This window comes from Anguilla rostrata, chromosome 5 (genome assembly GCF_018555375.3).
Source record: "Anguilla rostrata isolate EN2019 chromosome 5, ASM1855537v3, whole genome shotgun sequence".
In the NCBI taxonomy this organism is placed as follows: domain Eukaryota; kingdom Metazoa; phylum Chordata; class Actinopteri; order Anguilliformes; family Anguillidae; genus Anguilla; species Anguilla rostrata.
The window spans coordinates 52,071,263-52,096,212 of record NC_057937.1 but is presented as its reverse complement, the minus strand read 5'-3'; the positions used below and the strand labels follow the sequence as shown (position 1 = coordinate 52,096,212).

The following is a 24,950-nucleotide window of genomic DNA, read 5'->3' as shown; positions in this document are numbered from 1 at the left end:
AGCTTTGATGTACATTGAATGGAGCGTATTTTCCCTGTGAAGTTAACTGATGTTAATTGTATAGGTTAAGAGCTCGTATATTCTCAAAGCCATCGGGCCCCATTCTATCCCCCAGGTTACTTTGTAAACTTTCAACCAATCAGACAGCACATTTTCCCTTTAGTGTGGCCAGGGATGGCTTAATTTTAAGAAAATTAAAACCGTTGATTGATTGATCCCTATCTGAGCACAGACTGTTCTGTTGTGTGTGAAAACAGGGGCATATTACACAGAAGAAGCAGCACAGCTAGAATCCCCAGACCTTCTGGTGTATACAGTTTTTTGGACTTTTACTTTCTTCGGTGGAATACTTCCTGATGTGAACCAGCCCATTTTCTCTCCTCGGGGCACCAATGTGCCACCCATACCAAGCACAAGGTACGCTACGGGACACTTGACAAACCCTGGCCAGCTTGAACCTACCATTCACCTGGTAGCATGAAGCCAATAGAATGGAATGGAATGTCATCACTCGGGGCCATGTTCCATTAATAACACAGCCCATATTCCAGCCTGTAAAGACCCTGCTATAGGGCTTAGCCTGCGCTGGCTGGTCCCGGCCAGCCTTTTAACCATAGCTTGCACACTATTGTTCCACAAGGTCTAGCCTGCATTCATGCCGAGTGGCTTTTAACTGACTGAACCACCGTTGTTTGGCTAACCTTTGGCTTCTATGAATAGCATGAGGAGTGGCGCAAGAAAACAGACCATGGCTGAATGGTACTTTTTAATCATTGCCCTACCACTGGAGTTATCAATACTCCCATCGCCCAGCAGCATAAGGCTGCCTTTGTGTTCATATTTACCACAAACTAGATGCCAGCCTATCAGGTTGCAGGCATTTATTAAACATTCGTGACAGGGATTTCATGCCGCAAGAGTTGCTCGCCCATGATGGTCAAGGTGACTAACCGTGTTCCGTGTTTGGGGTTGCCCGGCATCCGAAAAGGTCAGCGAGTGGGCGTGGCAGCAGGTGACAGACACTCGGCTTCTGTCCGTTATCTTAGATATCGACTTCCTCCGTGGTGTCTAGACTGGTTTCCCTTTCAAGAGGTATCAGTATCAATTGACCGAACAAGACCGCAGCTACTTTCTGTGTCCCTCTGGAGAGGATTAAGCATGGTATTGCTGCGTATCTAGGCCCCCTGGAACAGGGCCTTTATGAACAGCAAAAATCAAAAAAGACAAAAGAGAAGCCTTAAAATTGCAAACTGACATGATGTGCTAACAGCTTATGCTTGCTTTCAAAGCACACAACAAATCAGAATAAACAGAGCACAGTCACTCAACATGTGTGCTCAGAAGTGCACTTCATCTTTCAGTCTGACTTCTTCACAAGCAGCACTGGCGTCAAGATTATTTGCCTCTCTGAACGTCACTCCATTTTCAGTGTTGCAGATACTGCGCCTCATTTTTCAATAAATATTTGCTTAATATCATTTTTCCTTTTTATCTATGGAGAGCACACATGAATAAAAGGGATACAGGCCAATGCCTATCCTTCAGTGTCATGTAGTCTTGTCTTTTTATGCACCTCAAATTATTTCAGGGTTTGAGCCTATTTGTATTTCGTTAAAATAATTGATAAGTACTCAAACAACCTGGGCTTACATTCACTTGCTAAAGGGACCACAGCCCCCCAATAAGGAACTGAAGATATAGTAGCTAATGTGTGCATTACAATGAACACCGAATTTTATCTGGTGAAATGGCATCATTTATTTATGTGATTTTTCTTCAGAAATCTGACAAAACAATTTACCAACCAATGGCAGTCTACATCCTGCTGAGATCTATAAGCTTGGTGCAATGGCTGACACACTGAGCTCAGTGGAACAAACGGACGAACGCAGCACATTGCACAGACATTTTGGGTTAGCCACACAGAGCTTGCAGTTCTTAAGTTTCAATTCATAAAAAGCCCACTTAACCCTAACACCGACTCGCAGACATGCGGCATTAAGCGGATCGGGTGGCCTTAATCTGAGCTATACAGCCAGTGCTAGGCTCCTGCTTTATGTAAAGGCTGTTCCCCTTCTGGGAGAGAAGGCTAAGGAGGCTAAGCTCTCATCAGACGCTGATCGTAGGTGAGGTAATGGGAACGCTCCCCGCAGAAATCAATCCTGGGAAACACTGCTGAGTGCTCGGAGAGGAAATCTCAAGTTACAGGCGAAATTACGTTATAGCAGTAACGCTAGCCCGTAGCTGCTTTCACGGACAGCAATGTTTCTGAGAGGTCTCACATTTAAAGCCAGAATATTCCACAAATAGGGCCCCCCCACTGTGCCTCTCCCCAGTAAAAAAGGTCTGGAAAAAAATTCAAGTTGAAAGATGAACCAGAAATTGCTGTGACGCTACCCAGACGTTTCCATACAAGATTAGCCAACGTAAAAGCTGCCCTTCCTGGCCAACTTACATTCATGGATCAGTAGCGCTGGGACTGACAGTCGGTCCTTTCCGTAGGCTTACACATCAATGCTCTCACTATGCAGCACGGCTCTGCCCTCAAACTGGACCCGAACCAGCTCTGACTCCAGCTGAACCCGCCCCTGACCCGCTCCCACCCAAACACCCCCAACCCCCCACCTGCCGGAAGGGAAACAACCGTTCATCTACAGCCAGGACAGAAACCTGGACACAACAGTGTAGATACTGTACCAGAGAGCAAGGTTTCACAAGCTAGTCCCACTAAAGCCTGGACCTGTGGCTGAAAAACCCCAACTCAACAAAGCACCTCAGCTATCCTCACCTTCCTCTAATATGGGAGCAAGCCTGAAGCCTGATGCCACTGTATCATGAATCCATGCAGTGCATGTAGCCATTCAGAACAATATAAATATTTCGGCTACCTATTGCAATGATCACAATATTTGCAATGTTTGCAGGATCCGTCATAGGACGTTTACTTTAACTGAAATTCTAAAATGTGACATTTTGTGTGAGGACACTTGGAACTCCATCAAGGAGATCCTATTTTTAAAAGCCCTGCATCAGAACTGCCAGTTATTAGCAGAGTTAGAAAATACAAATCCACAAAGAGGATGAACCAAACTTGTTAGAGAAAGCTAAAACATTACAAGACAGCAAATGTAATGGAATTAGGTTCCGTGGATTACATTTTCACCTATTTCCAGAGAAATTCAGTCTTTAAAACAGCTGTACGGAACTGGAGTCACGCTTCCAGTCCAGAATTCTGCAGGTGACCATGAAAACTCACCCAGGTGGGCAGGCACAGCCAGGAACGCAAGGCTCGTGAGCTGAGCAGGTGAGGTTGAGCAGGTGCGACTCGCAGGTCTGTTCGCACGCCAGCCCTCTCTCCGATGCAGGTGCATCAGCGAGGTCATCGCAATCCAGGTAGTGCTGGCCAGGTGGACACATCTTATCTGGAGGAAAGAGTATCTTATGTTGTGCTTGTCCTTTGAGCATCCGGCTACGGACATTAATATGGGGCATGCCCTACCAATGTATAATATGGTGGATGGCATACTTAGTATCCCAATATTAATATTTACTTCAGAAAAAGGGAGACCATAGCCCAATTTTGCTTTAATTGATTAATTTCCTGATATACTGGTTGGTTTCTCTTAATGGAGGCCATTTTTAAGATGACATGGCACTCGGAGATGAATTCTGCTAAAGGTTGACTGCAGTCAGTTACAAACTCAAATGAATGCAACATACAACAAACCATAGTATACAATAAAAGTTACTGTACAGTATCATAAATGAAGCACCATATAGTACAGTAAATTAAACTTACCAATAGTGGAGCTTTGGGAAACCATTCTACCATCTTGGCAAACCCTGTGTTGAAGAAAAAGGTGTAAGCACATCAGCGGCATAAAGAAGTGGCTGTTACTGCTGAGATCAACAATTATTGGCTATTTGGTCAAGGAAAGTGGAATGAACAGGAGGATCTTACTGTACACCTGCTGAGCTCATGATCACGTCTCCAGGAGAGTACTCAGCACCCAGGTAGCTGCATGGACATTGACTTCTGGAGAAATCACACACAGAACACCAACTCACATACACAGAACACCAACTCATACAAACAGAACACCAGCTCACACCCAGAACACCAAGTCACACACAGAATGCCAAATCACACACAGAACACTAACCCACACACAAAACACAAGCTCACACAAACAGAACACCAACTCACACACAAGGTAAAAATACTTCCTTTCTCCAATTTCCAAACTGTAGCACAGGGTTGTGTTTACGTTTAATGTCAGAACCCATTTATTTTGGTTAAGAACACACAGAAGAGACAAAAATGTGAGACTGGGGAGATCAGAGTAAAACAGTGTCAGTATTGTCTTCATTTGTGCATTTTATGATTGTACTTTCAGACTTCATATACTCAAAAATTCCACCTAAAATGGAACCACAGAAAAAAAATGAGTGGCAGCACTAATGAACAGTTTAGCTAAAGTTAAAAGTCCCTGCAACATACAGGCCATGGCAACACACCCAGGCTCTGCACAACAAATTCTTTCTCGCTGGTTATCAGATATCTGTGTCGTCCACAGCTTCCAGGAGAATGAATGGCTGTTCTCACAGAGAATTCCTTGATGTAACTCTAGCACATGTTCAGTAAAGCACAGAGCTACCAGAAGATGCAAAAACCCCAGGACACTTTAGAGAAATAAAACAGCATGTCTTTTGGGGCAAATGAATCTCACTCTCACAGTGTGTTCAGAAGAGATTACTCGACCCCATGGTTTAATTCCTGTATGTCAGTGTTTTAGAGGAATTCTATGGTTGAACAATTCAGTTGAAAACCTGCCGTCTAAACTGAGAAGTCTGAACGTAATTCTACCACACAATTGTTTTAAAATGTATAATGCCCAAGAAATAAGCATTTAGCTTAAAAAACCTATTAAAGAACAGGAATTATAAAAAACAGTAGGGATAGTTACTGATATTTTGAGCGATGTTATATAGTGAAAAAAATAGCACTATAATATATGTGCGTGTATGTGTGTGTGCGGCTGCTGTTGGTGGTAGTTCACCTGTGCACACAGGTGTGCGTGTGTGGCTGCTGTAGGTGATAGTTTACCTGAGCACACAGGTGTGTATATGGCTGCTCCAGAAGGTGGTGGTTTACCTTTCCACGCAGGTGTGTGTGCGGCTGCTGTAGAAGGTTCCAGAGGGGCAGACGCAGCCCTCCTCACACTCCTCGTCACAGTGCTGAGGGGAGGACAGGGCAGAGCAGCGGTGCTGGCAGGAGGACACACAGGTCCCGTACTCCATTGTCGCAGGGCACAGGGGAGCTGTAGAAAAGCAGAGGCGACTGCTAATAACACCCACGGATTCCCACAGCTATGTAAAGGAATGGTGGCCTGCCTTCATTTGTGGTGCATACTCTGTAAAAGAATTGCTGTGAATTTACAAATTGCTGTAAACAGCAAACTACCATTTTACAGTATCATACTGTATATAATACAATGCATTTTGGGAGCTTCTGTACAGCTGTATTTGTTTTCAGTAAATTACTTAGGAATGCACTACATTTTTGGATGTCGACTGAAAAAACAAGATAACATTTTGGCAGGGAGTTCCTTCTGCCTTAATTCTCTTAATTCCGCTGTTCCAAAACATATGTCAGCCTAGGCCTATATGTTGTTTCCCATGGAAGATTAAACGTGACAAATGAAATAAATAATTATATAAGTAAATATATAAATAAATAATGAAATTGGTCAATAATTAAATACTTAATTTTATTTCGAAATAATTAAATAATTGCCACCTTATGCTTGTCTACGGAAGAGGATTAGGGCCACATGTGTAACGTGAATATATCATCCCATAATAACACGTTGCATTTCCGAATCACTTATTTCCGAATGGCGTTTTTATTTCCGAACTCGCCTTTTCATTTCATGAGACTTTTCAAAATAGTAAGACCTCTTGTCAATCAACACGAGGAGGTAGTGATCGCTCACGCTCATTGGTTGCTCACACGTTCAGGCAAAAGTAGCAGCACTGCAAATATCGATCTGCATGTTAAAATTATAGATAGTAACCCCTAGTGCTATAGCTATTGTTGTACTAGCCGCTTCACGCACATCTAATCCAAACATAGGGTGCAGATCAATAAATAATCCATCCACAAATTTATTGAATGAATGCAAATCCTTTATTGGAATTAAAGCAAGTCGCAAAAACACAAAACGCACAAGTTAAGCTTCATAAAGGATAACGCTATCTCAGTCATACTAACCCATTCTAAATCTCATGTGATCAAGAACATTGCTTGCTTGCCAGGTAGCTAGCGGGGCTAATGCAGCTAGTCGTCCCACTCGCAGATCCTGCCTAGCACAGTTGGTGAAGTGTCTTCATGGCTGTCTCACAGAACACAAACAGAAGCTAGTTTTAACTAGTGACTAGCAAATGAAAGTGCCTTTATTTAGATCCAACACCCAAACGTTTGCTTGATTGTTTTTTTTTTTTTTCAGAAATAGCATCATCAGAACGTTAACTAGATAACTAACTAGGAATATCGCCTACTGTTTGGTAGCTAGCCAGCTAGAAGGGCTAATGTCGCTAGCTGCCCCACTCACAGTTCTCGGTCAACAGGGCTGTCTCCATTACTGTCTCTTCGAATGCTGACAGAAACTAGAAAGCTAGTTTTAACTAGCTAATTAGCACATACCAGTGCAGTTATATTGATCCACCGTGCAAACGTTTCCTTACCGACTCTTTATGTATTATTCAGCTGGCATTAGCTAGTTAAGAACACCTCCGATGCTTACTGCCTAATTAGCAAGGCAGCGGAGCAAATTCCACTATATAGCCACCCCAGTCGCAGTTCCTGTCAGCAGGACTATCTCCACACTAACCGAAGCTAGAACGCTACTTTCAGCTAGCTACTTAGCACATGACAGTGTCGTTGTTTTGATCCAGCACTCAAACGTTTCCTTAACTTTTTATTCATTATTCATCTTACGTTAGCGAGTAACTGAGAACCCATTGCTTGCTACCAAGCTGGCGGAGCAAATGCCGCTAGGCACCCCACTCTCAGTTCTCGGTAAGCACTTGATCTTCATGGCGCACTGACAAAGCTGGAAAGGTAGTTTTACAGTGATTACGTCTTTTTGTAGGCCAATTTGCGAGTTACTTCCGCCATGGGTTCCCTCGGCAAATTTCCAATTCATTTTTCCCTTATCATTTCGTCTTCTGTCGAAAATAAGGTATGTGGTTAAGGTATGTGGAAGAGAGTTTCACGTTTTGTTCTAAGAGATAAATCACACCCATTAATATCTCAACCGTGAATTTAGAAGCCATTATGTACTTTAAAAAGTAAGTTGCTAGCAAGTTGCTATGTTGAAACTACAACGGTTGTCGCGTGCAGGCCGGCTAGTATGGAAACTTGAGTGGCGACCATTGTTGTAGTTTCAATATAGCAACTTGTTAGCAACTTACTTTTTAAAAACAGATAACAGATTCGTTCACAACAGACGAAACTAAATCCCTATGGGAAAAATGCATTGGAGATCTGACCAGGGAACCTATGGCTCAAAAAGCGAACTTACTTCCGGGGTTCATTCTCAGTAACTGATGAATTGTTAGAATACTTGTAAACGGACTTTAAGATTACCCACAGATCTCAAAGGCTGAACTAACTTCGGAACTCCAAAACGTTCCATCCCACTGGACCCCTTGGCAGTAGCTGTAAGGCCGCAGGAGGAGGAGGAGGAGGTGCAGAGGGAGGCTCTCTGCAGGGAGCGGGAGGGGCAGAGCGACACTCACCGCACTCAGAGACGCGGGCCCTGAACTCCACGATGACGCCGTGCTTGCGGCACTGCCGGGCGTAGTGCGCCAGGGCCGAGCACAGGCAGGGCTGCCCGCACTTGCAGGTGTCGCCCCGGCACTGGCGGTGGAAGAGCGCCGGGCTCAGGTACTCGTGGCAGGAGGCAAACAGGTCCTGGTTTAGGATATCACACATTTCAGCCGCGTAGGAGGCTGGCAGGAGCAGGGGGGAGGGAGGGAGAGAGGAAGAGAGTGAGAGAGAGGGAGTAAGGGGGAGAGAAAGAGAGAGAATAAGGGGGGGGGGGGGTTATCTTGTTACACATCGATATAAGCTGTTACAATGTCTGCCGTTCACAGCTGATGCCAACGGGGCTGTGGGTCAGTCAGCTGCTGGCTTTGGTATGGCACATGCTGAAACAGATTCAAATGACTTAAGTGTCCTTAATGTCAGGTATGTGACTGGCATAGCAAGCAGTGCCCGCTTCAGAGGTAAGGGCTGGAGCGTATGTGTGTGTACTGTACGTTGAATATGTGCCCGCTGGCTGTGCTGGCACCTTTCTTCACAGGCTAGAGAGTTGTGGGATCCACCCTACACTGTTATTTCACAGGGGTTTGATTACAGAATATCATGGTGTGATAAACAGTGGCCTGCCACGTATGTATTTAACAGGCAGGGGGGAAATGAGCTGGAGAACTGCACACAAGGCTGTCCAGAGAAACGGTGATCACCGGGGAGCCTGAAACGCGCTCAGTTTGTTTGTTTGCTTGCCCTTCCTAGATTGAATGCAGTGTACTGAAGAGTGGCTTATAAACCAAACTTGAGCAAGTAGCCGAGCCGAGCGCAGCCCAGCCTCTCAACAACAGACGCTCTCTTGTTCTGCCTGGCCTTATTTTGGCAGTGTTATGGGGCGCTGGGGGGAGTTCCTGCTTGGGCTTGGCGAGCCAGCCATAAGTCTGCGTCTAATGGGACGGGACAGGGCAGGATGGGACACTGCAGCGACTGGGGGGCGGGGGGGGGGTATGCTGGTCTCACCTGCCTGCTGGTGTGTGTCGCACGGGTCCAGCTGGGGTAGGCTGGGGCTGGGGACGCAAGCCGAGGAGAGCCTCCAGGAGTTCCCAAACAGCTGCGGAGTGCTCTCTATCATCCCTGAGGGGGAGCTGCGACGCGGGGGGAACAGGGCATTTAATCACTCTGCTGAAACACTATCATGGCATATCTGCAAGGAATCAAATTAAATTTGATTCATAATTTAATGTTGTCACGATAACAATTCAGTTTTTTTATTTTGTTCAGTTAATTTTGGTGATCGCTGAACCAAATTCTGTTTACTTAGATAAGACCTAAGACTTGCATTCACTTGTAAGTTGTGAGCAATTTTTTGACTGAAGTCTTAGGCTTTTGGAGGAGGCATCTTTGTGAAAAGCATTATCATTAGGAGCAAAATTAACAAGCTGTAAAGAATGAAAATGTACAGTAAAAGAAACCACCAGCTGTTTTACCAGAGTAAATCTCAGCTTGAAATCTCATCGAGATAAGCTTACTTCTAAGAACAGTGTTGTCAGTGCAGTATGTGCCCTGTACTACAAAGCACAGGTTTCTGCGGTGTAGGGCTGGGGTTTGGTATTTGAGAGCAGCTGGAGTTGTCTTTCACTGCCATTCGATGCGGTTTGAAAGTTAGTGGCAGACCCAGTGCCAGAGCCCAGTGCCAGAGAGAGAGAGAGAGAAAGAGGCTGAAAAAGTGAGTGAGAGGGAGAGAGAAACCATTTAACTGGGGGGAAGTTTGGACAGAAAGCGGGTCAGAAAGACGAAGCTCACAGGAAGTCATCCTGAATGTTTCCATTGAAGGTGCCGCACAGTCCCACGGTGTCCTCCTTCCACAGGGGGTCCACCTGCAGGTAGAGACGAAACTCCCGCCAGTTGTACTGCAGACGCAGGCCTTGAGCCACGGCCCTCACCTGCAGGAACATGGAGGACAGCTCCTGGATGTGAAACACCTCTAGGGACAAACAGAGGGGTGCGTTAGTGCGGCAGGCTCCAGGCCGCAACAAACCCACAAAGTCACACTGCTCAAAATCCTCACCATTACAAAGTACCAAACATTGATTTTAGTGTTACATTTTTGTGATTTTTTTTATTTTTTGTTTGTCATCTAAACATATTCACAGGCTCCATGCAGACTTCCAAATCCTCAAGCAAAAAGCATTCATTTGTACATGAGAACCTGAGCCAAAATGAAGGATGAGAATGACATTTGCTACCAGGGGAACATGAAAAAGTTTTGTGAAGACAGATAATGCGCCATTTCTTGTGGACTCTTTTGTTCCATTCTCTCCCTCCGCAGAGAGGCCGTCACCCTACACCCAAAAGCCATTACATTGGGAACGGATGACCAAGGGGGCGAGGGAATACAATGTTAATGTACTAAATATGAGGTTACCATCTGAATATGGCAGGGAGATTCTGTACTGGCTTGATATGAAGACCTCGCCACTGTGACTCATTGTGATCTCGGTCTTTGGATCCTCATCAAGAATCAGGTTAACTGATTGGATGCAAGCCCCATCCAGATTCTGTAGGCGAGACACAGAGTAATTTTACTGAGAACTGAGACACAGTGTCTATACAGAGAATTATGGAGTTATGGAAGAGACATAGAGAGAAGTAAGAGGGTTTTTTGAAGGAAAATTGGGGAATGGTAGTTAGGTAGAGAATCGAGACTGGGTGTTTAGAGAAAGACGTTTTCAGAAGTGTTTACTTTACGTTGAGTACAGTCAATGGTACAATTTCAGCCATGATATTCTCTATCAAGCAAATCATGAAAACTGTCCTTCAGAATTTTCTGAAAAGCTGCTCCAAGCCTGAAAAGCCTTGATTAGCTGTAATATTTCAGTCAATGGCGATAGAAATCCTCATATTTTGATAACTGCCATAAAACTGCTAGTATTTCTCACCATGACATTTAAAATGTATTTTTATTTATTTATTTCCATTAAGCACATAATTTAATTTTTTAAACAGCATCACTTCATTATAAACAATGCACAGGTACGGAATACCACTGGCTAAATTTCAGTTTTCAAAGCGCAAGACAAATTCATGATTAATTGACACGAGCACTGTGTTTTTATCAAATTGGCTAACCCTTTGTGAGAAACCTCAGCAAGTCCAATTTCAGTCTTTCTCCAGGATGAGTTCTCGTAAGCTGGGGAAATCTAACCTGACGGTGAATTATCTGGCCATATGAATTGTTTCTTTCATAAGTGGCAGGTGTGCTCATGCGGGCTACAGGCTCTTTCAGTGGCTGGTTTACAGGATCTTGACTTATCCAGCACCACTCTCTTCATCTGCCAACTACAAAGACATTCAGTCCGTCACTCAAGACCCAGATAAGGTAATCCAAGGCAATTGCTCGTCTTGTCTAGAATGTGTGGGACATTTTATACAGGGCCCACTTAGCTGCACGTTGAGTTTTAATATCAGCAGTCCCGAGGCACTGGGAAATTGGCGTCTTTGTAGAAGAGAAGATCCCGGTCTTTTGTAGCTTTTTCATGTTTTATCTGTCTCAGCGCCCGAGGGGTTGATCGTGACACAAACACGTTTCAGAGGTCGCCTTTATCCGCTCCCGGCTGCCGGGTTTAGAGCCAAAATGTCTGAATGCAAGCCCTTTCCAGGCCATTACGCCAACTGCAAGGCTACAAAACGTTTCCTCTACACCCGTAATTCTCTTTTTGTATAATAATTATCCAGGCCTGAATTGTACCGAGAATTCTAAACATGAAGTAATGGTTTGAAAGGTAATATTTAAAAGGAGGTAGGGGCCAGCATGTAACAAGCATTTTGCATCTGTGTCTGTGGATTTGAATGGTAATATGATTGCTCAGGGTATGTCTGAAGAATTTAAATTGAAACCTGAAATTTGTAAATGCAACATGAATCAATAGCTTCAAGTAGCTGTGTTTGATCTTACCGGTCCGCACGGGGAATTCTGCACAGTGATTGTGAACCTCCCTGAATTGCGGCTTTTTGCCAGAACATACTGGCAGGTAGCTGGGAAGGTGTACATGCGTCCGTCAAACGTATGGAAATGGATGTCTCCTGTAACAGAACACTCCCCTGGAAGGCAGAAAAGAACACAGCAACGCAATGTCAGTTAATCCAGCACAGTTATTCTGAATCATGTGATTACAAAGGATGTTCCTGGAGAGAGTTTACCTGGACAGCTGTATTCTGTGCAGTTCCAAACTCCACCTAAACAAGTGCTGAAAGAGATAGAAATCACAAAGATGTCAACTGTGGATCTGGGGACAAGGCTACCTGTTTTAAAATGTGACAGATCAGCAGAATCGTTGATACTTAAGATGAGACAGAGTGTAAGTGGAAGCCAGAGATAACAATACAGGTATGTGCCCTCTCTACAGTACACATAATGGGTAATTTCAGGCAAGGACATATATTTATATGCCACGGTAGCTAGTGCTCTATGTAAAACGTGTTTTCTGTTAAGGTTTATGAATGGTGAGTAGGGGAGCACTTACCAGTTGTTGCACTCCTCCTGAACCATCTGTCCTGAGGGGTAAACCATGCCGTGGTATTCACAGGGGCAGTCTGAGGCTTTCACACAACTCCCACCCTCATAGATTAGATCTGCAGAAGGGGAACAGTTAGAGTGAAAACATTAGGGGTTGAATGCTAGGGCGCAGAGGTGAGAGATTGTAGGTAGGGTTTATTGGATAGGGACTTGGGGTAGGCGTTGTGGGATAGGGTTAAGGTTATACTTTGGCAAAGGCCTGTGGGGAGGGTTCTGTTGTCTATGGTAACAAGAAGGCAAACTGCTGATGTTTACATCTGTGAAAATATGTCAGCACCCAGTGCAATTACTGAGAAATAGGGTAGGAATAAATGCTATCTACTTTTGTTTACATTTTTGGTCCATCACTCAGATAAACCAAAAATAATGAAGTGGACATAAAAAAAGAACATGACAATGAATTTCCATTTGGCTGTCCCATCAACATTGCACGACGAGTTGCGTGACACTGAAAAAAATGTTGGGCAACACTTGTTGAAAGAGTCTTACGGCAAAGTATAAATCAGGTTTTAGGGATTGAGGCTAGGGTCTGGGCACGCAGTGAGGAGTTAGGAGTTTGGGTAGAGGACAGGGATGGGGTAGGAGGTTAAGATTTAGAGATTAGGGGATAGGAGTAAAGGAGTAGGTTAAAGGGGATGGGTTTAGAGGTTAGGAGTAGGCTTGTGATTAGGAGTCAGGGACAGAGATTTGAGGCAAGGGGTTAGTTTATGGTAAGAGGTCAAGGCTTATGGTTAGTTTGGGGGATTGGGACTGTAATGATGGTTCAGGTGTTAGGGTTTCCCAGCTGTCCCTCTCTAACCATCAGGGCAGTAGCAGCCATCCAAGCACTGCAGCTTGCTGTCAATGCACATTCTGTCCACATTACAGGAGACAGGACAGCATGTGATGCACTCCCTGTAGACCAGTTCATCAGCACACTCCATCGCTGCAGAGAGACAGAGAGAAAGAGATACCGCATTGTATGTGTTGTACTCTGTTGGAGCATAATGTGTGTATGTGTAGTGCTGCGTTACAGGCAGGTCTGTACTCTACCACACTGCATTATCTGTGTAGTACTATGTTAAAAGTGGGTGTGTACAGTACCACACTCCGGTATGTGTGTAGTACTCTGGTAAAGGTGGGTATGTACTGTACCACACTCCGGTATGTGTGTAGCACTATGTTAAAGGTGGGAATGTACTCTACCACACTGCGGTATGTGTGTAGCACTATGTTAAATGTGGCCGTGTACTGTACCACACTGTGGTATGTGTGTAGTACTCTGGTAAAGGTGGGTATGTACTGTACCACACTGCGGTATGTGTGTAGCACTATGTTAAAGGTGGGAATGTACTCTACCACACTGCGGTATGTGTGTAGCACTATGATAAATGTGGCTGTGTACTGTACCACACTGCGGTATGTGTGTAGTACTCTGTTAAAGGTGGGTATGTACTGTACCACACTGCGGTATGTGTGTAGCACTATGTTAAATGTGGCTGTGTACTGTACCACACTGCGGTATGTGTGTAGTACTCTGGTAAAGGTGGGTATGTACTGTACCACACTGCGGTATGTGTGTAGTACTCTGGTAAAGGTGGGTATGTACTGTACCACACTGCGGTATGTGTGTAGTACTCTGGTAAAGGTGGGTATGTACTGTACCACACTGCGGTATGTGTGTAGTACTCTGGTAAAGGTGGGTATGTACTGTACCACACTGCGGTATGTGTGTAGCACTATGTTAAATGTGGCTGTGTACTGTACCACACTGTGGTATGTGTGTAGTACTTGGTAGTGGTTGTACTGTACCACCTGCGTATGTGTTAGTACTCTGGTAATGGTATGTACTGTACCACCCTGCGGTATGTGTGTAGTACTCTGGTAAAGGTGGGTATGTACTGTACCACACTGCGGTATGTGTGTAGTACTCTGGTAAAGGTGGGTATGTACTGTACCACACTGCGTTATGTGTTCCCTCCAGTCATCAAGCGGATGCTCTGCGTGGGCACATGCTCTGGCGTATTCTGTCAACACCCGGCACACCACGTCGCCATTCGGACCTGACCTGAGGGACAAACAGAGAGTACACTGCGTTTAAAAATCCAGGCATGGCCTGCAACAAAAAAATGATTGTTAGCATGACAATGATACATAGTCCAGAAGACAGTGTTATCAGGTATTCAGTCATTTATAATTCTTCTCAGTGCCACTGATCAGATCTAGAATCTTACATCTATACATTGCAGGATACATATATTTGCTTATCGGCACACATATTGATGATTAAAGATTTATGGAAATGTAGAGTTGTGTGGAACGGAGAGTACGGTCTTCAGAGTTTAAAGTGCATAGTTACTTACAGGCAGAGGTCATTGGAGCAGCTGGCCATGTAGGAGAGTGGGCTGACAAATTCATGACATGCCTTAAAGGGCTCCACCAGCAGCATGTCACACACCTCTCTCACTTTCTGAAACAAGCACGTCAAACGTCATCATTTAGCCCCCGGGTGACTCAGTAGGGAAAGCCTGTTTAGACACCGGTGTTGAAAACTAGCCTCTGGCTATAAACACACAATTTTTTTTATTTTTTAATGTGTCTGTTTCGTGTTTACTCAGTATTGGTTTGTTTAATATTACATTTTGTCTAAAGATCTGAAACCATTTTTGTGTGACAAATATGCAACAATAGAGGAAATAAGGTAGCGGCAAATACTTTATCACAGCACTGTACATTAAGAAAAGAACTGGCATTGGCATAAAGCATACCATATAATTATAGCATACACATTTAGGAAGTAGCATGGAAGAAGAAAGAGGTGAAGCAGTACCAGTAAGGTGTGGGGGTCCTGGGCAGAGCAGGGAGAGGGGTACAGGTATGGCACTGTGGGACACCAGGCCTGCTGGGGTTCCACCTCAGCCCAGCTGTTCCCAAACATGGCCAGGTCCTGAGTGTACAGTCCTAAGGAACACCACAGCGCCATATGGATGTTCCAGCCACATCACATACATTTTGCTGTCATTAAACCGCAGTACATGGAATTACGGTACAACCCACACTGCTTTATACCTGTCACATACATGTAACTGTCACTACAGCACAGTACATTACAGTATGACCCACTATACAAACATCACATATATGTTACTGTTACTAAAACAAAGTGTCAGCACCACATCTTTCAGAATAATCCACTTGCCTTTACATACATTCATCCACACTGTCATTAAACAGACATTTATACACATTGAGTCTGTAAGTAAGACGTTATATGCCATGAAACCTACATAACATGGTAAAAAATCAGGACAAAACCATTGTTTTAATAACCAGTCATAACCACAAATTACAGCTCACAAACAATGTTGTGTAACTGTTATTACATATGAAGCATTTCATGAAATGGATTCAAAATAATAGACGCAAAATAACTGCTCAATACACAGTGTTATGCCATTGGTCGTAAGATGTTATAAGCTGTCAACACTGGTTATGACAGGTGTTATGTCATGCTTATTACATTCTTACGGCGTATCACTCAAGTAAAGTGTTACCATATGTGTCACCATCCTACCATAGCTGGTCCTGAGGTCATCCTGGACGTCAGCGTTGAAGTTGCCACAGAGACCACAGGTGCGACCCACGTATTCGGGGCTCATCTTGATGTAGACCGAGGAAGTGTGGTCATCCCACGCCAGCGTGAAGCCGTGCTGCTGGGTCACCAGGACATACTGCGATATCCTCTCCATCTCCACATCATGGATATTGTGGGGGAGCTCAAGACTGGACATACAGAGAGGAATATCAGCTTAGGTCTATACTGCGGGGCACTGGACATACAGAGATTATTATCAGCATAGTACTATCCTGCTGCACACTATTCACACTGCCGACTAATGCTTCCCAACTAGGTGAAACCACATCTGAACAGACCATTAACCAAACCTCATTGACTTACATTACCAGCATTTGAGAATGACTATGACCATTTCTGGTTAAATAAATCACACATATTACACGTACTGCAAAACCAGGGTGTACACAAGCAGGAGCTGGTAGCTCAGAGCTTCAGCATGCATTGAACAGCTGAGAGGACAGCATATGTTAGAGAATGAAAAGGACTGACCTTTGACCTTTGAAGGTAACGGTGCTCTTCTGCAACCGCACTTCTCCCTCCCATGGCAGGAAGAGGCTAACAGAGCGGGCACAGGAATATGGCGCAGAGCTGCATTCTGGGTCATTATGCACCTGCGCAGCCAGAGAAACCAAAGATACCATCACCACCGCCGCCCGGCACACTTCCCCTCTCTCCAAACCACTATCTCCAGGCGAGTATACAGTTCCAAACCCTGCTTTGCCAGAATCAAGCACTGTCCCCCTTTTTTCATGCAGGGGCACATCTGTGTTGTTGAACGAACAATATTAGTGCTTAGGTGAACAACCACAATAAATTTGCTAAAGTGTTGCCTTTCTTTTCTTATTACAAAGGAAACGGCCCTCGTAGTGAATAGCCTGAACAAAGTAAATTCTGTTTTTACAGCATTAAACTGTAATTGACATTAATGACTCTAATAAAGAGATCGCTTTCCCTTGCTCTGAGTAGACATTTTCCTTGGGCAGACACTATTACAGGAGCTGCCCAAGATCTTGGCTTGAGAAAGAAGATCCTGTGGTGTAAAAACCTCCACCGAAATGCCATCAATTATATTTAGGGATGCAATAACAATGCACTACCCCCAAAAATGGCAAATGCACACGTTCCCCATGAGGATCAATTCACCTGTTCAGCTGAAACAAGATACAAATAAAGGCTGAATCAACCAAATTCTTCCTGGCACATGTATTTGAATTTTATGCCATTTGTTGTTTTGGGATTGTTTTTGCTGATCGCTTGCTTAGAGCTGATTTGGTAGAGTGCAAGTTTATTATCTTTATGGTCCAAACCCCTCCCCCAAGAAATGTGTGTCATTGAGAGGCAGGTTTACCTGTATGATGACACTGGACTGAGAGGTGTCGTCGCAGTCTCTCACCAGAGTATAACTGCACTTTCCTGGGAAGTGGTAGTACAGGCCATCGAATGTCTCGTAGTTATACTGTCCCCATGACCGACATGTCATCTCTCTCTCGAATCCTGTGTTTGCAACTAAAACCCAAAAATATGCATCAGATCATTTATAGAAATTCAATAGAAAAGCAATTTAGTCATTTCCTCTTTAAATGATGCAATTAAACTCAATACTCTGGTGCTTCATTGAGTAAAGAATTCAGTTATTATACACCAGTTAAGTACAGTGACTGTACTTAACTGATAATATTGTGTATGAATATAATACTTAAACTTATAACCCCAAGACCGAAGATAGATTTAAGATTCAGTACTACCCATAAGCATTGATTAGATACCATTTTACATAATCCATGTAAACAGTAACAAATCAAAACATTTACTGTATGTCTACAACTTTGTATTCAAAAAGTAAGCAGATTGATTCGGTCTGTGACCTGTTTGGCATCGACTTCCTGTTGCTTGATATAAACTGCAGTTGCAGGAATCTGGGTGCACACAGTGACCTCCATTTAGACAAGGAAATGTGCAGGGACCTGAAAAAGGATTTATGGTGCATTTAGAATACAGCAGACAGTAGACAGTATATTATAGTACATAAGGGTTGTCCATGTACCATTAATGTCATCTCATGGTTCTGAAATAATGCTTAATTCCAAATCCAATGTGTTGGAGTACAACCCCAAAATAACAGAAATTGTGTCATTGTGTCCAAATTCAATATATCTTCATGGAAAGTACGAGCACGTTCCTTGAAAACAAGTCGGATGAATCCTGCTCCTGTCTAGCATCTCTGACCCTTTCCACACCAGTGACCTTTGAGTCATAGATACGCGTGGCTGAGGGAGGTGAAGGTTGAGTGATTTGGGCTGTCCCCCCCGTGTCCACGCTAATGACGGCCTCTTATCTGACATTTACAGCATATGGTGAGTGGCAGGGGAGGACAGCTGAGCAGTGCCACAGAGCCCCAAACGCCCTGCCGAACCGGGGGGACATATGACATCAGAGGCCCCCTCAGAGGACCAAGAGAAGCTTGGAAGATCAATAACCAACCCCCCTCTCCGCCCGCCCCTGTAGGACATGCTGGGATAGGACAGAGGGGTCAATTGTTCCTCCTCTCAAAAAAAAAAAAACTCAAATAAGAGCCTGAGATGCTGCCGTATTTATTTGAGATCATAACCATTATTAGTTTATAGACACAAGTCTGGAATCAATCAAGATTTCCCCTTAAAAATGCTGTGAAAGCAATTAAAGATTTTTCACAAATGACACATTTATACTGACACATTCAGCAACCACCAAAAAGATTTTTCCAAACTGTGCTTGTGAATAAAAAAGAATATATGCCGTTACAAGTCGTAATTGTAGACAAACGTTGATTGAGTCCAGGCCTGATTGAAATATGCCAGGGTAAGATTTTCTGATGGAGTTCTATGATACAGTGCTGACATGCACAATCTATCAACCTGAGAGGAACAATGACGGCAAGTCGTGATGTTTTCTTCACTGGCAATATCTGCTATTTATTTTGATTTTTTTTATTTATTTAGTGGCCAGTCCTACCTGTTCCCCTGCGTATTGATGGCTTTAATACTTCTTTTGAAGATATATTGGCAGATAATGCAATTGCTCCTGTAAGTGCTTCCTTCTGAAAATATTATTCAAAACACAAAAGAAAGAAAAAGCAGAATTGTTAATAGAATAACAGTCATTTTATTTCACTTGCAAGAAATAAGAAGATACAACTGTATCAGCAGCAGAAGATTCCTAAGGCAGAATCAGATTTCCATTACATTACACAATAGAGGGTGAACAGCAAAGGAATTCCTGAGAAACAGAGGAATGTGTCGTTTTCAGCAAAGCAAAACTAAGCCCTTGTAACTGAAACGGTGTCGTTTAATTAATTGTGTTAACGTTTCTGCCCTGTAATCAAAACGGAGAAAGCCCTCGCGATCTACAGCACCCGAGCTCAGCGCTCAGATGACGGATTAATAAAGTGACTGATTAAATTCGAGAAACTGAAACGTCTCGTGTCCCTGGGCTTTTCTCTTTAATTCCTCCCAGATTTACAGTCCCGACCAAAATAAAAATGCTGATTCAAGAATAAGATGGGGGAGGGGAGGGGGGAGAATGGGGAAGGGGGTGGGGGTGTGTTTGTTTGTTATTATAAATGATAAATAGCCATTCGACGTATACTTATATTACAGTTGCTTTCTAAATTGAATCCTCGTGTGGAGTAACCGCGTGTATTATTTACAGTTTTTGGGAAACCCCTCTGTTATCTGTTTGGAGCGATTTCAAAGCCAACTGGACCACTTCTGCAGCACCTGAATGCATTTTAGTAAACCCTGACAGATCGCAACGGATCACCGTGCAGACAGGCCCTGGTCCCGGGCCCCCGTGCTCTGAGCATCCCGTGCACAGTGCTCCTATACCCCGGGCCTAATGCTGCGCTCCAGCTGGGGTGCGTACACAGCCCGGGCACTAAACAATCCCCAGTTTTCAGCCGCAGACACCTGAAACCTGCTTGGGTGGAACTGAAATGCTGGGGAGCTTTTCATCCACCTCCAGCCCCCCCTCGCCCCAACCCCCACCCCCCCCCCAAAAAAAACAGTCCCCTGAACAAAGCTCAGAAGCAGAGAACTGGGTTTCAGTCTACAATATGCCCGCAATTTAAATTTCTACACTAGGAAGGTTAGGATATTAGTGCATTCCTTCTGCAACATTCCTGTTTTTAAATGCATCTTCATCAAATGTTAAGCTCGTATAAATATTTATAAACATCTTCTGAGTGAGGATAAGAGATTTAATATTTATATTTCTTCTTCAAGCTTAATATAGTCATGAAAGTATTCATTAACAGGCCTCGTGGCTCATGATAAACACGTCCGAAACTGGAGGTTCCTGTGCTGTATTTATTTATTTATTTAGTAAGACAGCTATCTGTCTGTCATTATATCTTTCGTAAGGACTATTAGTTTGCTGACCTACCTCAGTTCTCACACCTTGGTCCCTATCAGTGAAATGGAAAGCAAGCTACATGATCGCAATGACGATATGTAGATGTAATCCGATGTGATGAGTGATAAGGATGAAAGGGAAACAAAAGTTCTGTGGCTTTATGTTCCAATGAGAAAATGCTACTGGTGTCATGTAAACTAGCTCAGTGAATTTGGCATCTTAAAGGGATGGCAACAATCCTTTAAATCCATTATAAATAGTTTGCACAGTAATATATATTCCACAATGGGAGAAAGAAAAAAGCTGATTTGAATTATTGAACTTCTCAAAACAACTTTAAAAGGATAACAGGTTCAGGTCTTACCAGCTCTGTTAAAGTGCATTACGATAAAGGCAAACCTGGGAGATGTCGTATTTAAATAATTTAATTTCCGTTCAAATTTACGATCGGCCTACTTTCTAAGTGGTCCTGGGTGTCAGGCTGTTTAACACAAGCCTTGGTTTTGCACGCGCTTTAAGCATTTGGAGTGCTCATTCAATGCAACGTTTCATATCTGCGGCTTTACTCTCATACCTGCGCTGCATGGGAACCAGTATCCCCTTTCGGCAGCATTATACTGCTGCTTTTGCTGTTGGAAAAAAGAGAGAACAAGGCACGGTTTGTTCTTTGCAAGTAACTGGCCCTTTTGCTGCGCAGGAGGCGCACATACTTCGTTAGGAACCTCGCAAAGATAGAAACGTTTCCAAATAGAACCAGAATATAGCTAAAACCATAATAATTATTGTATATAAATAGGCCATTAGCCAAACATGTGATATTTGTGTTACAAAAAGAAAAATAATAATAAAACTAACCACAGACTTCCTAAGTAATAGATACCAAAGATCATAGAAATTGTAGCATACAAACTTTTAGAAATATATGTTGTTGTTACAACCTGTATCAATACGTTGGCCTAGCAATTAGGCTACTATTAATGCGGCTACAATTAGTAACAACAACAGCAACAACAATAACATAATAATGACAATAAGAAGAAAAGGAAGAAGATTTATTTATAGCTATCAGTACTACAGACAACACCACTAGTAGCCTACCTATTTCATATATAAGATATTCAAGCAGTTCTCTCTGACAGTTCTCTTGAAAGAACCGGTTGACAATTCTCTGTAAATAGATTAACTTACTTCCCGTGACCATGCCAGTTAGTGAAGTTCACACTGTCAAAACTCCAGGAAATAAGCGCTGCAAATTTTAGAAAAAGTAAAAAAAATATGTCTATAAATATTTTTTATAGACACACACGCGCGCGCGTGCGCCCGCGCACACACACAGCATAGACCGGAGATATGTGCAACTGTATAGTTAATGTCAAAAATCAAAGTCATTTTCTACAACGCATACGTATGCAGAACTTACTTGAACCTACTATTCAACATAGCCTATCAGAATTTTTTCGATTTTTATTAGCTGCACAACGGAAATAAAAAAGACACATGTATTTAAATCAACTTTAAACAATTAAATAGACAAACAACCAAATGCAAACAATAATTAGGCTACATAGTGACTTACCTTGATATATTAAGATGAAATAAAATAATAAAAAATACAAATTTCTTTTTATGGCGAGACCTAAATTAGGATCCATTCGTGATTCATATGTCCCACGTCTTGAGCGGAATCAACTTCTCCCCCGCCAGTAAAAAAGAAAATTATCTGCACCAAAGACACATTTTGTACATTTTCGGGAGGTTGGTTGTTCACATCGCTTCTCACTCACTTCTGTGTAAGATCTCAGCGCTTCATTGCTCCTTAGTTAAAGAATGACCATTCCATCTTATTTGCATAATGTATTCAGACAGGTAAACCCGGTGTATGTAAATGAGGGAGTTCTCTGTTCATTGAGTTCACTGCTTTCACTAAGAACCCTGAAGAGTTACCTTTCTGCCACTGGACAAGGAACGAGACATTCATATACGTGTTCTGGTTTTCAACGCCTAATAATCTCAAATTGAAAAACTTAAAAATAAAAAAAAATGTGAATTTTTATGAAGATTCAAAGTTAGATGCTAATAACGCAGACAGGTGTAACAATCTTATATAGTTATTTCAGCCTGAAAGACAGCATGCCGTGGATTGATCGAGTTTGAAACACAAGACACACTTGGTACGATAAAATATAACAGTGGGCATTCTGTTTTCTGGTGTAAGGTTTGCATTTTGTCTCACTCAAGACAAACAATGAGATTCAAATGATTTCTTTTTCAAAGGATGTAACCTTTTACTGCCGCTTGCGTTTCCAGAGGAATGTGGCGTTGTCTTCAAGCACAGTGGTGCGCGCGAGCTGTTTAACTCTTACTTTTCCTCAAGGGATATGTGACGTTTTAAAAAAATATATAATTCGTTTGAATCTTGACCCAGACTTAAAGTTATATCTAAGGGCCATGGGGATTTGGACTGATGTAAATACAACCCGTTTCTCAAATTATCGATTATGATTACACTGATATTGTATAACAGCGCGACTGCATCTCCATTGCTGTATTTCAGTGCAAATGACAATGAATGAATTAATAGGCCTACAGTCGTTTGCTCACGAGCATTAGCTGAGAATACTCTGCGCAAATATACAGATTCTTATCACTGTAGAACACGCAGGTCCTGATACTTGGTACAGAGGCATTAATAATTCATCTTGTGAAGATTACTGGACTTTGGCTGCACCTGCTACAAGCAGGACGTGTAGACGGTCAAGCATTAACAAATAAATGATTGCAGAGCAACTATAATTATTTTGAAACATTTATTTTGAATTTCATTGCTTAGATTTCAGATATGACTGGCAAAATATTTTTCTTATAACCATCACATCGTTTCTGATATTAGACAAGCCAATGAGAGCGACCAGGTGAATTTAATTTAGAATACACATATTTAATTAAAAATGTATTTAAAGTGTACATTATAATAGACTGTTGCTCTCAACCAGTTTTTTGCAGGGTCGGGATTAGATATTTACATATTGAATTGGATTTAATTTATTATTATAAAAAGTTGAACATTTGAATCAGAAAATCTGCAGGTGAAGAAAACGAAACACCATTGGTTTTTTAACGAGACATTTTTTATTTAAAAAAAGTTTATTACATTACGTATTATTTCCATAACAATAGCAAATATGCTTACATTAGGACAAGGTATATCAATTAAGATTTACATCCAGGGTCATATCCTTATAATAATAATAATAACCACAATTATTATTATTATTATTATTATTATTATTGTTGTTGTTCTTCTTCTTCTCCTTCTTCTTCTTCTTACAAAATAATAGATAATTATTCTACTTCTACATCTGCCTTTGGTGTAGAAGGCTCTGGATTATTTATAGCATATGAAGCTTCCTGTTGCATTGCTTTAAACGTTATTGCTTTATATCTCAGAATGTTACTTTAATATCACTTATAAGATTACAGTCATGGAAAATACAAAGATGGCCACATTGTGTGTATAATGTTATTATATTTTGCTGCATTATTTTCGTATAAACATGGGCAATGCTGTTTATGTATTTATGTATATTTCATTGTTTTGTTTAGAACAATTTCACAAGGCCATATTTGGGAGATACACACAGTAGATCGTCCTGTGCTAATTCAGCTCTAACAGAGTACATGTATGAACCCAATGGGGATCAGAGTAGGACCATATGTACTCTGTAGGAGTTGATTTAACATTGAAAATATTTTACATTACATTACATTACATTCATTTAGCAGACGCTTTTATCCAAAGCGACGTACAAAAGTGCATTTTCATGATCGTAGACAACTGCTGAACACGGGTTCAGTAAGGTACAATTACTTATTTTGTAAAGCTATTTCTAGCCGAGAACAAAGAACACTATCCTGGTCTAACATCTGCAAAGCCAAACTAGGCAGAAGAATAAGCTAGAGTATTAGGACAAATACAATTTACCAAGAAGTGCAGGGATGGGGCAACATGTAACAAGTGACAGGAAAAAGGGTTTTTTTTTTTTTTTTTTTTTTTAAATATTATATATATATATACACAGCGTGGTGGTGGTTATTCTAGGTATAGTCTGAAGAGATGAGTCTTCAGGCCACGGCGGAAGATGGATAGTGAGGGGGAGGTTCGGAGAGGGACGGGGAGTTCGTTCCACCACTGGGGAGCTAGGGTGGAGAAGCTCTGTGATCCCTTTAGGCGGGTGGGAGGGTTGCAAGACGCCCTGCTGCCGCAGAGCGGAGTGGTCGAGCAGGCACATAGAATTGAGTCATGTCCTGCAAGTAGATAGGGGCTGTCCTGTTGGCGGCAGTGTAGGCAAGGGTCAGGGCTTTGAATCGGATCCTGGCAGCGACCGGTAGCCAGTGAAGTGATCGCAGCAGGGGAGTGACGTGGGAGAATTTGGGGAGGTTGTAGATGAGTCGGGCAGCGGCATTCTGAATCATCTGTAGTGGCTGTATGGCACAAGCTGGCAGGTTTGCAAGGAGAGAGTTGCAATAATCAAGGCGAGAGGTCACCGTAGCCT

The 24,950-nt window shown here is 42.6% G+C and overlaps 1 protein-coding gene and 1 long non-coding RNA gene across 2 annotated transcripts in view; both read right to left on the bottom strand.

The window, feature by feature from the left end:
• The window catches only part of otog (otogelin), a 54,783-nt gene extending 33,814 nt beyond the window's left edge, over positions 1-20,969 (bottom strand). The window contains exons 1-21 of the mRNA XM_064338004.1: positions 20,964-20,969; positions 19,000-19,084; positions 17,874-17,972; positions 17,357-17,514; positions 16,498-16,619; positions 15,946-16,154; positions 15,202-15,332; positions 14,735-14,841; positions 14,330-14,439; positions 13,192-13,317; positions 12,340-12,448; positions 12,017-12,063; positions 11,772-11,917; positions 10,242-10,374; positions 9,620-9,800; positions 8,837-8,961; positions 7,804-8,016; positions 5,156-5,321; positions 3,962-4,036; positions 3,800-3,843; positions 3,257-3,422 (exon numbers count right to left, since the gene is read on the bottom strand). Coding sequence (XP_064194074.1) covers positions 3,257-3,422; positions 3,800-3,843; positions 3,962-4,036; positions 5,156-5,321; positions 7,804-8,016; positions 8,837-8,961; positions 9,620-9,800; positions 10,242-10,374; positions 11,772-11,917; positions 12,017-12,063; positions 12,340-12,448; positions 13,192-13,317; positions 14,330-14,439; positions 14,735-14,841; positions 15,202-15,332; positions 15,946-16,154; positions 16,498-16,619; positions 17,357-17,514; positions 17,874-17,972; positions 19,000-19,084; positions 20,964-20,969 — 2,558 coding nt within the window. The remainder of the gene's footprint in view (positions 1-3,256; positions 3,423-3,799; positions 3,844-3,961; positions 4,037-5,155; positions 5,322-7,803; positions 8,017-8,836; positions 8,962-9,619; positions 9,801-10,241; positions 10,375-11,771; positions 11,918-12,016; positions 12,064-12,339; positions 12,449-13,191; positions 13,318-14,329; positions 14,440-14,734; positions 14,842-15,201; positions 15,333-15,945; positions 16,155-16,497; positions 16,620-17,356; positions 17,515-17,873; positions 17,973-18,999; positions 19,085-20,963) is intronic.
• Positions 20,970-20,971: 2 nt separating this feature from the next.
• LOC135256132 (uncharacterized) lies at positions 20,972-22,175 on the bottom strand. Its single transcript, XR_010330397.1, has 3 exons — positions 21,974-22,175; positions 21,586-21,643; positions 20,972-21,026 (listed from the first exon to the last, which is right to left on the bottom strand). It is a non-coding gene; the product is annotated as an uncharacterized LOC135256132 (long non-coding RNA).
• Between the last annotated feature and the right edge of the window lie 2,775 nt (positions 22,176-24,950).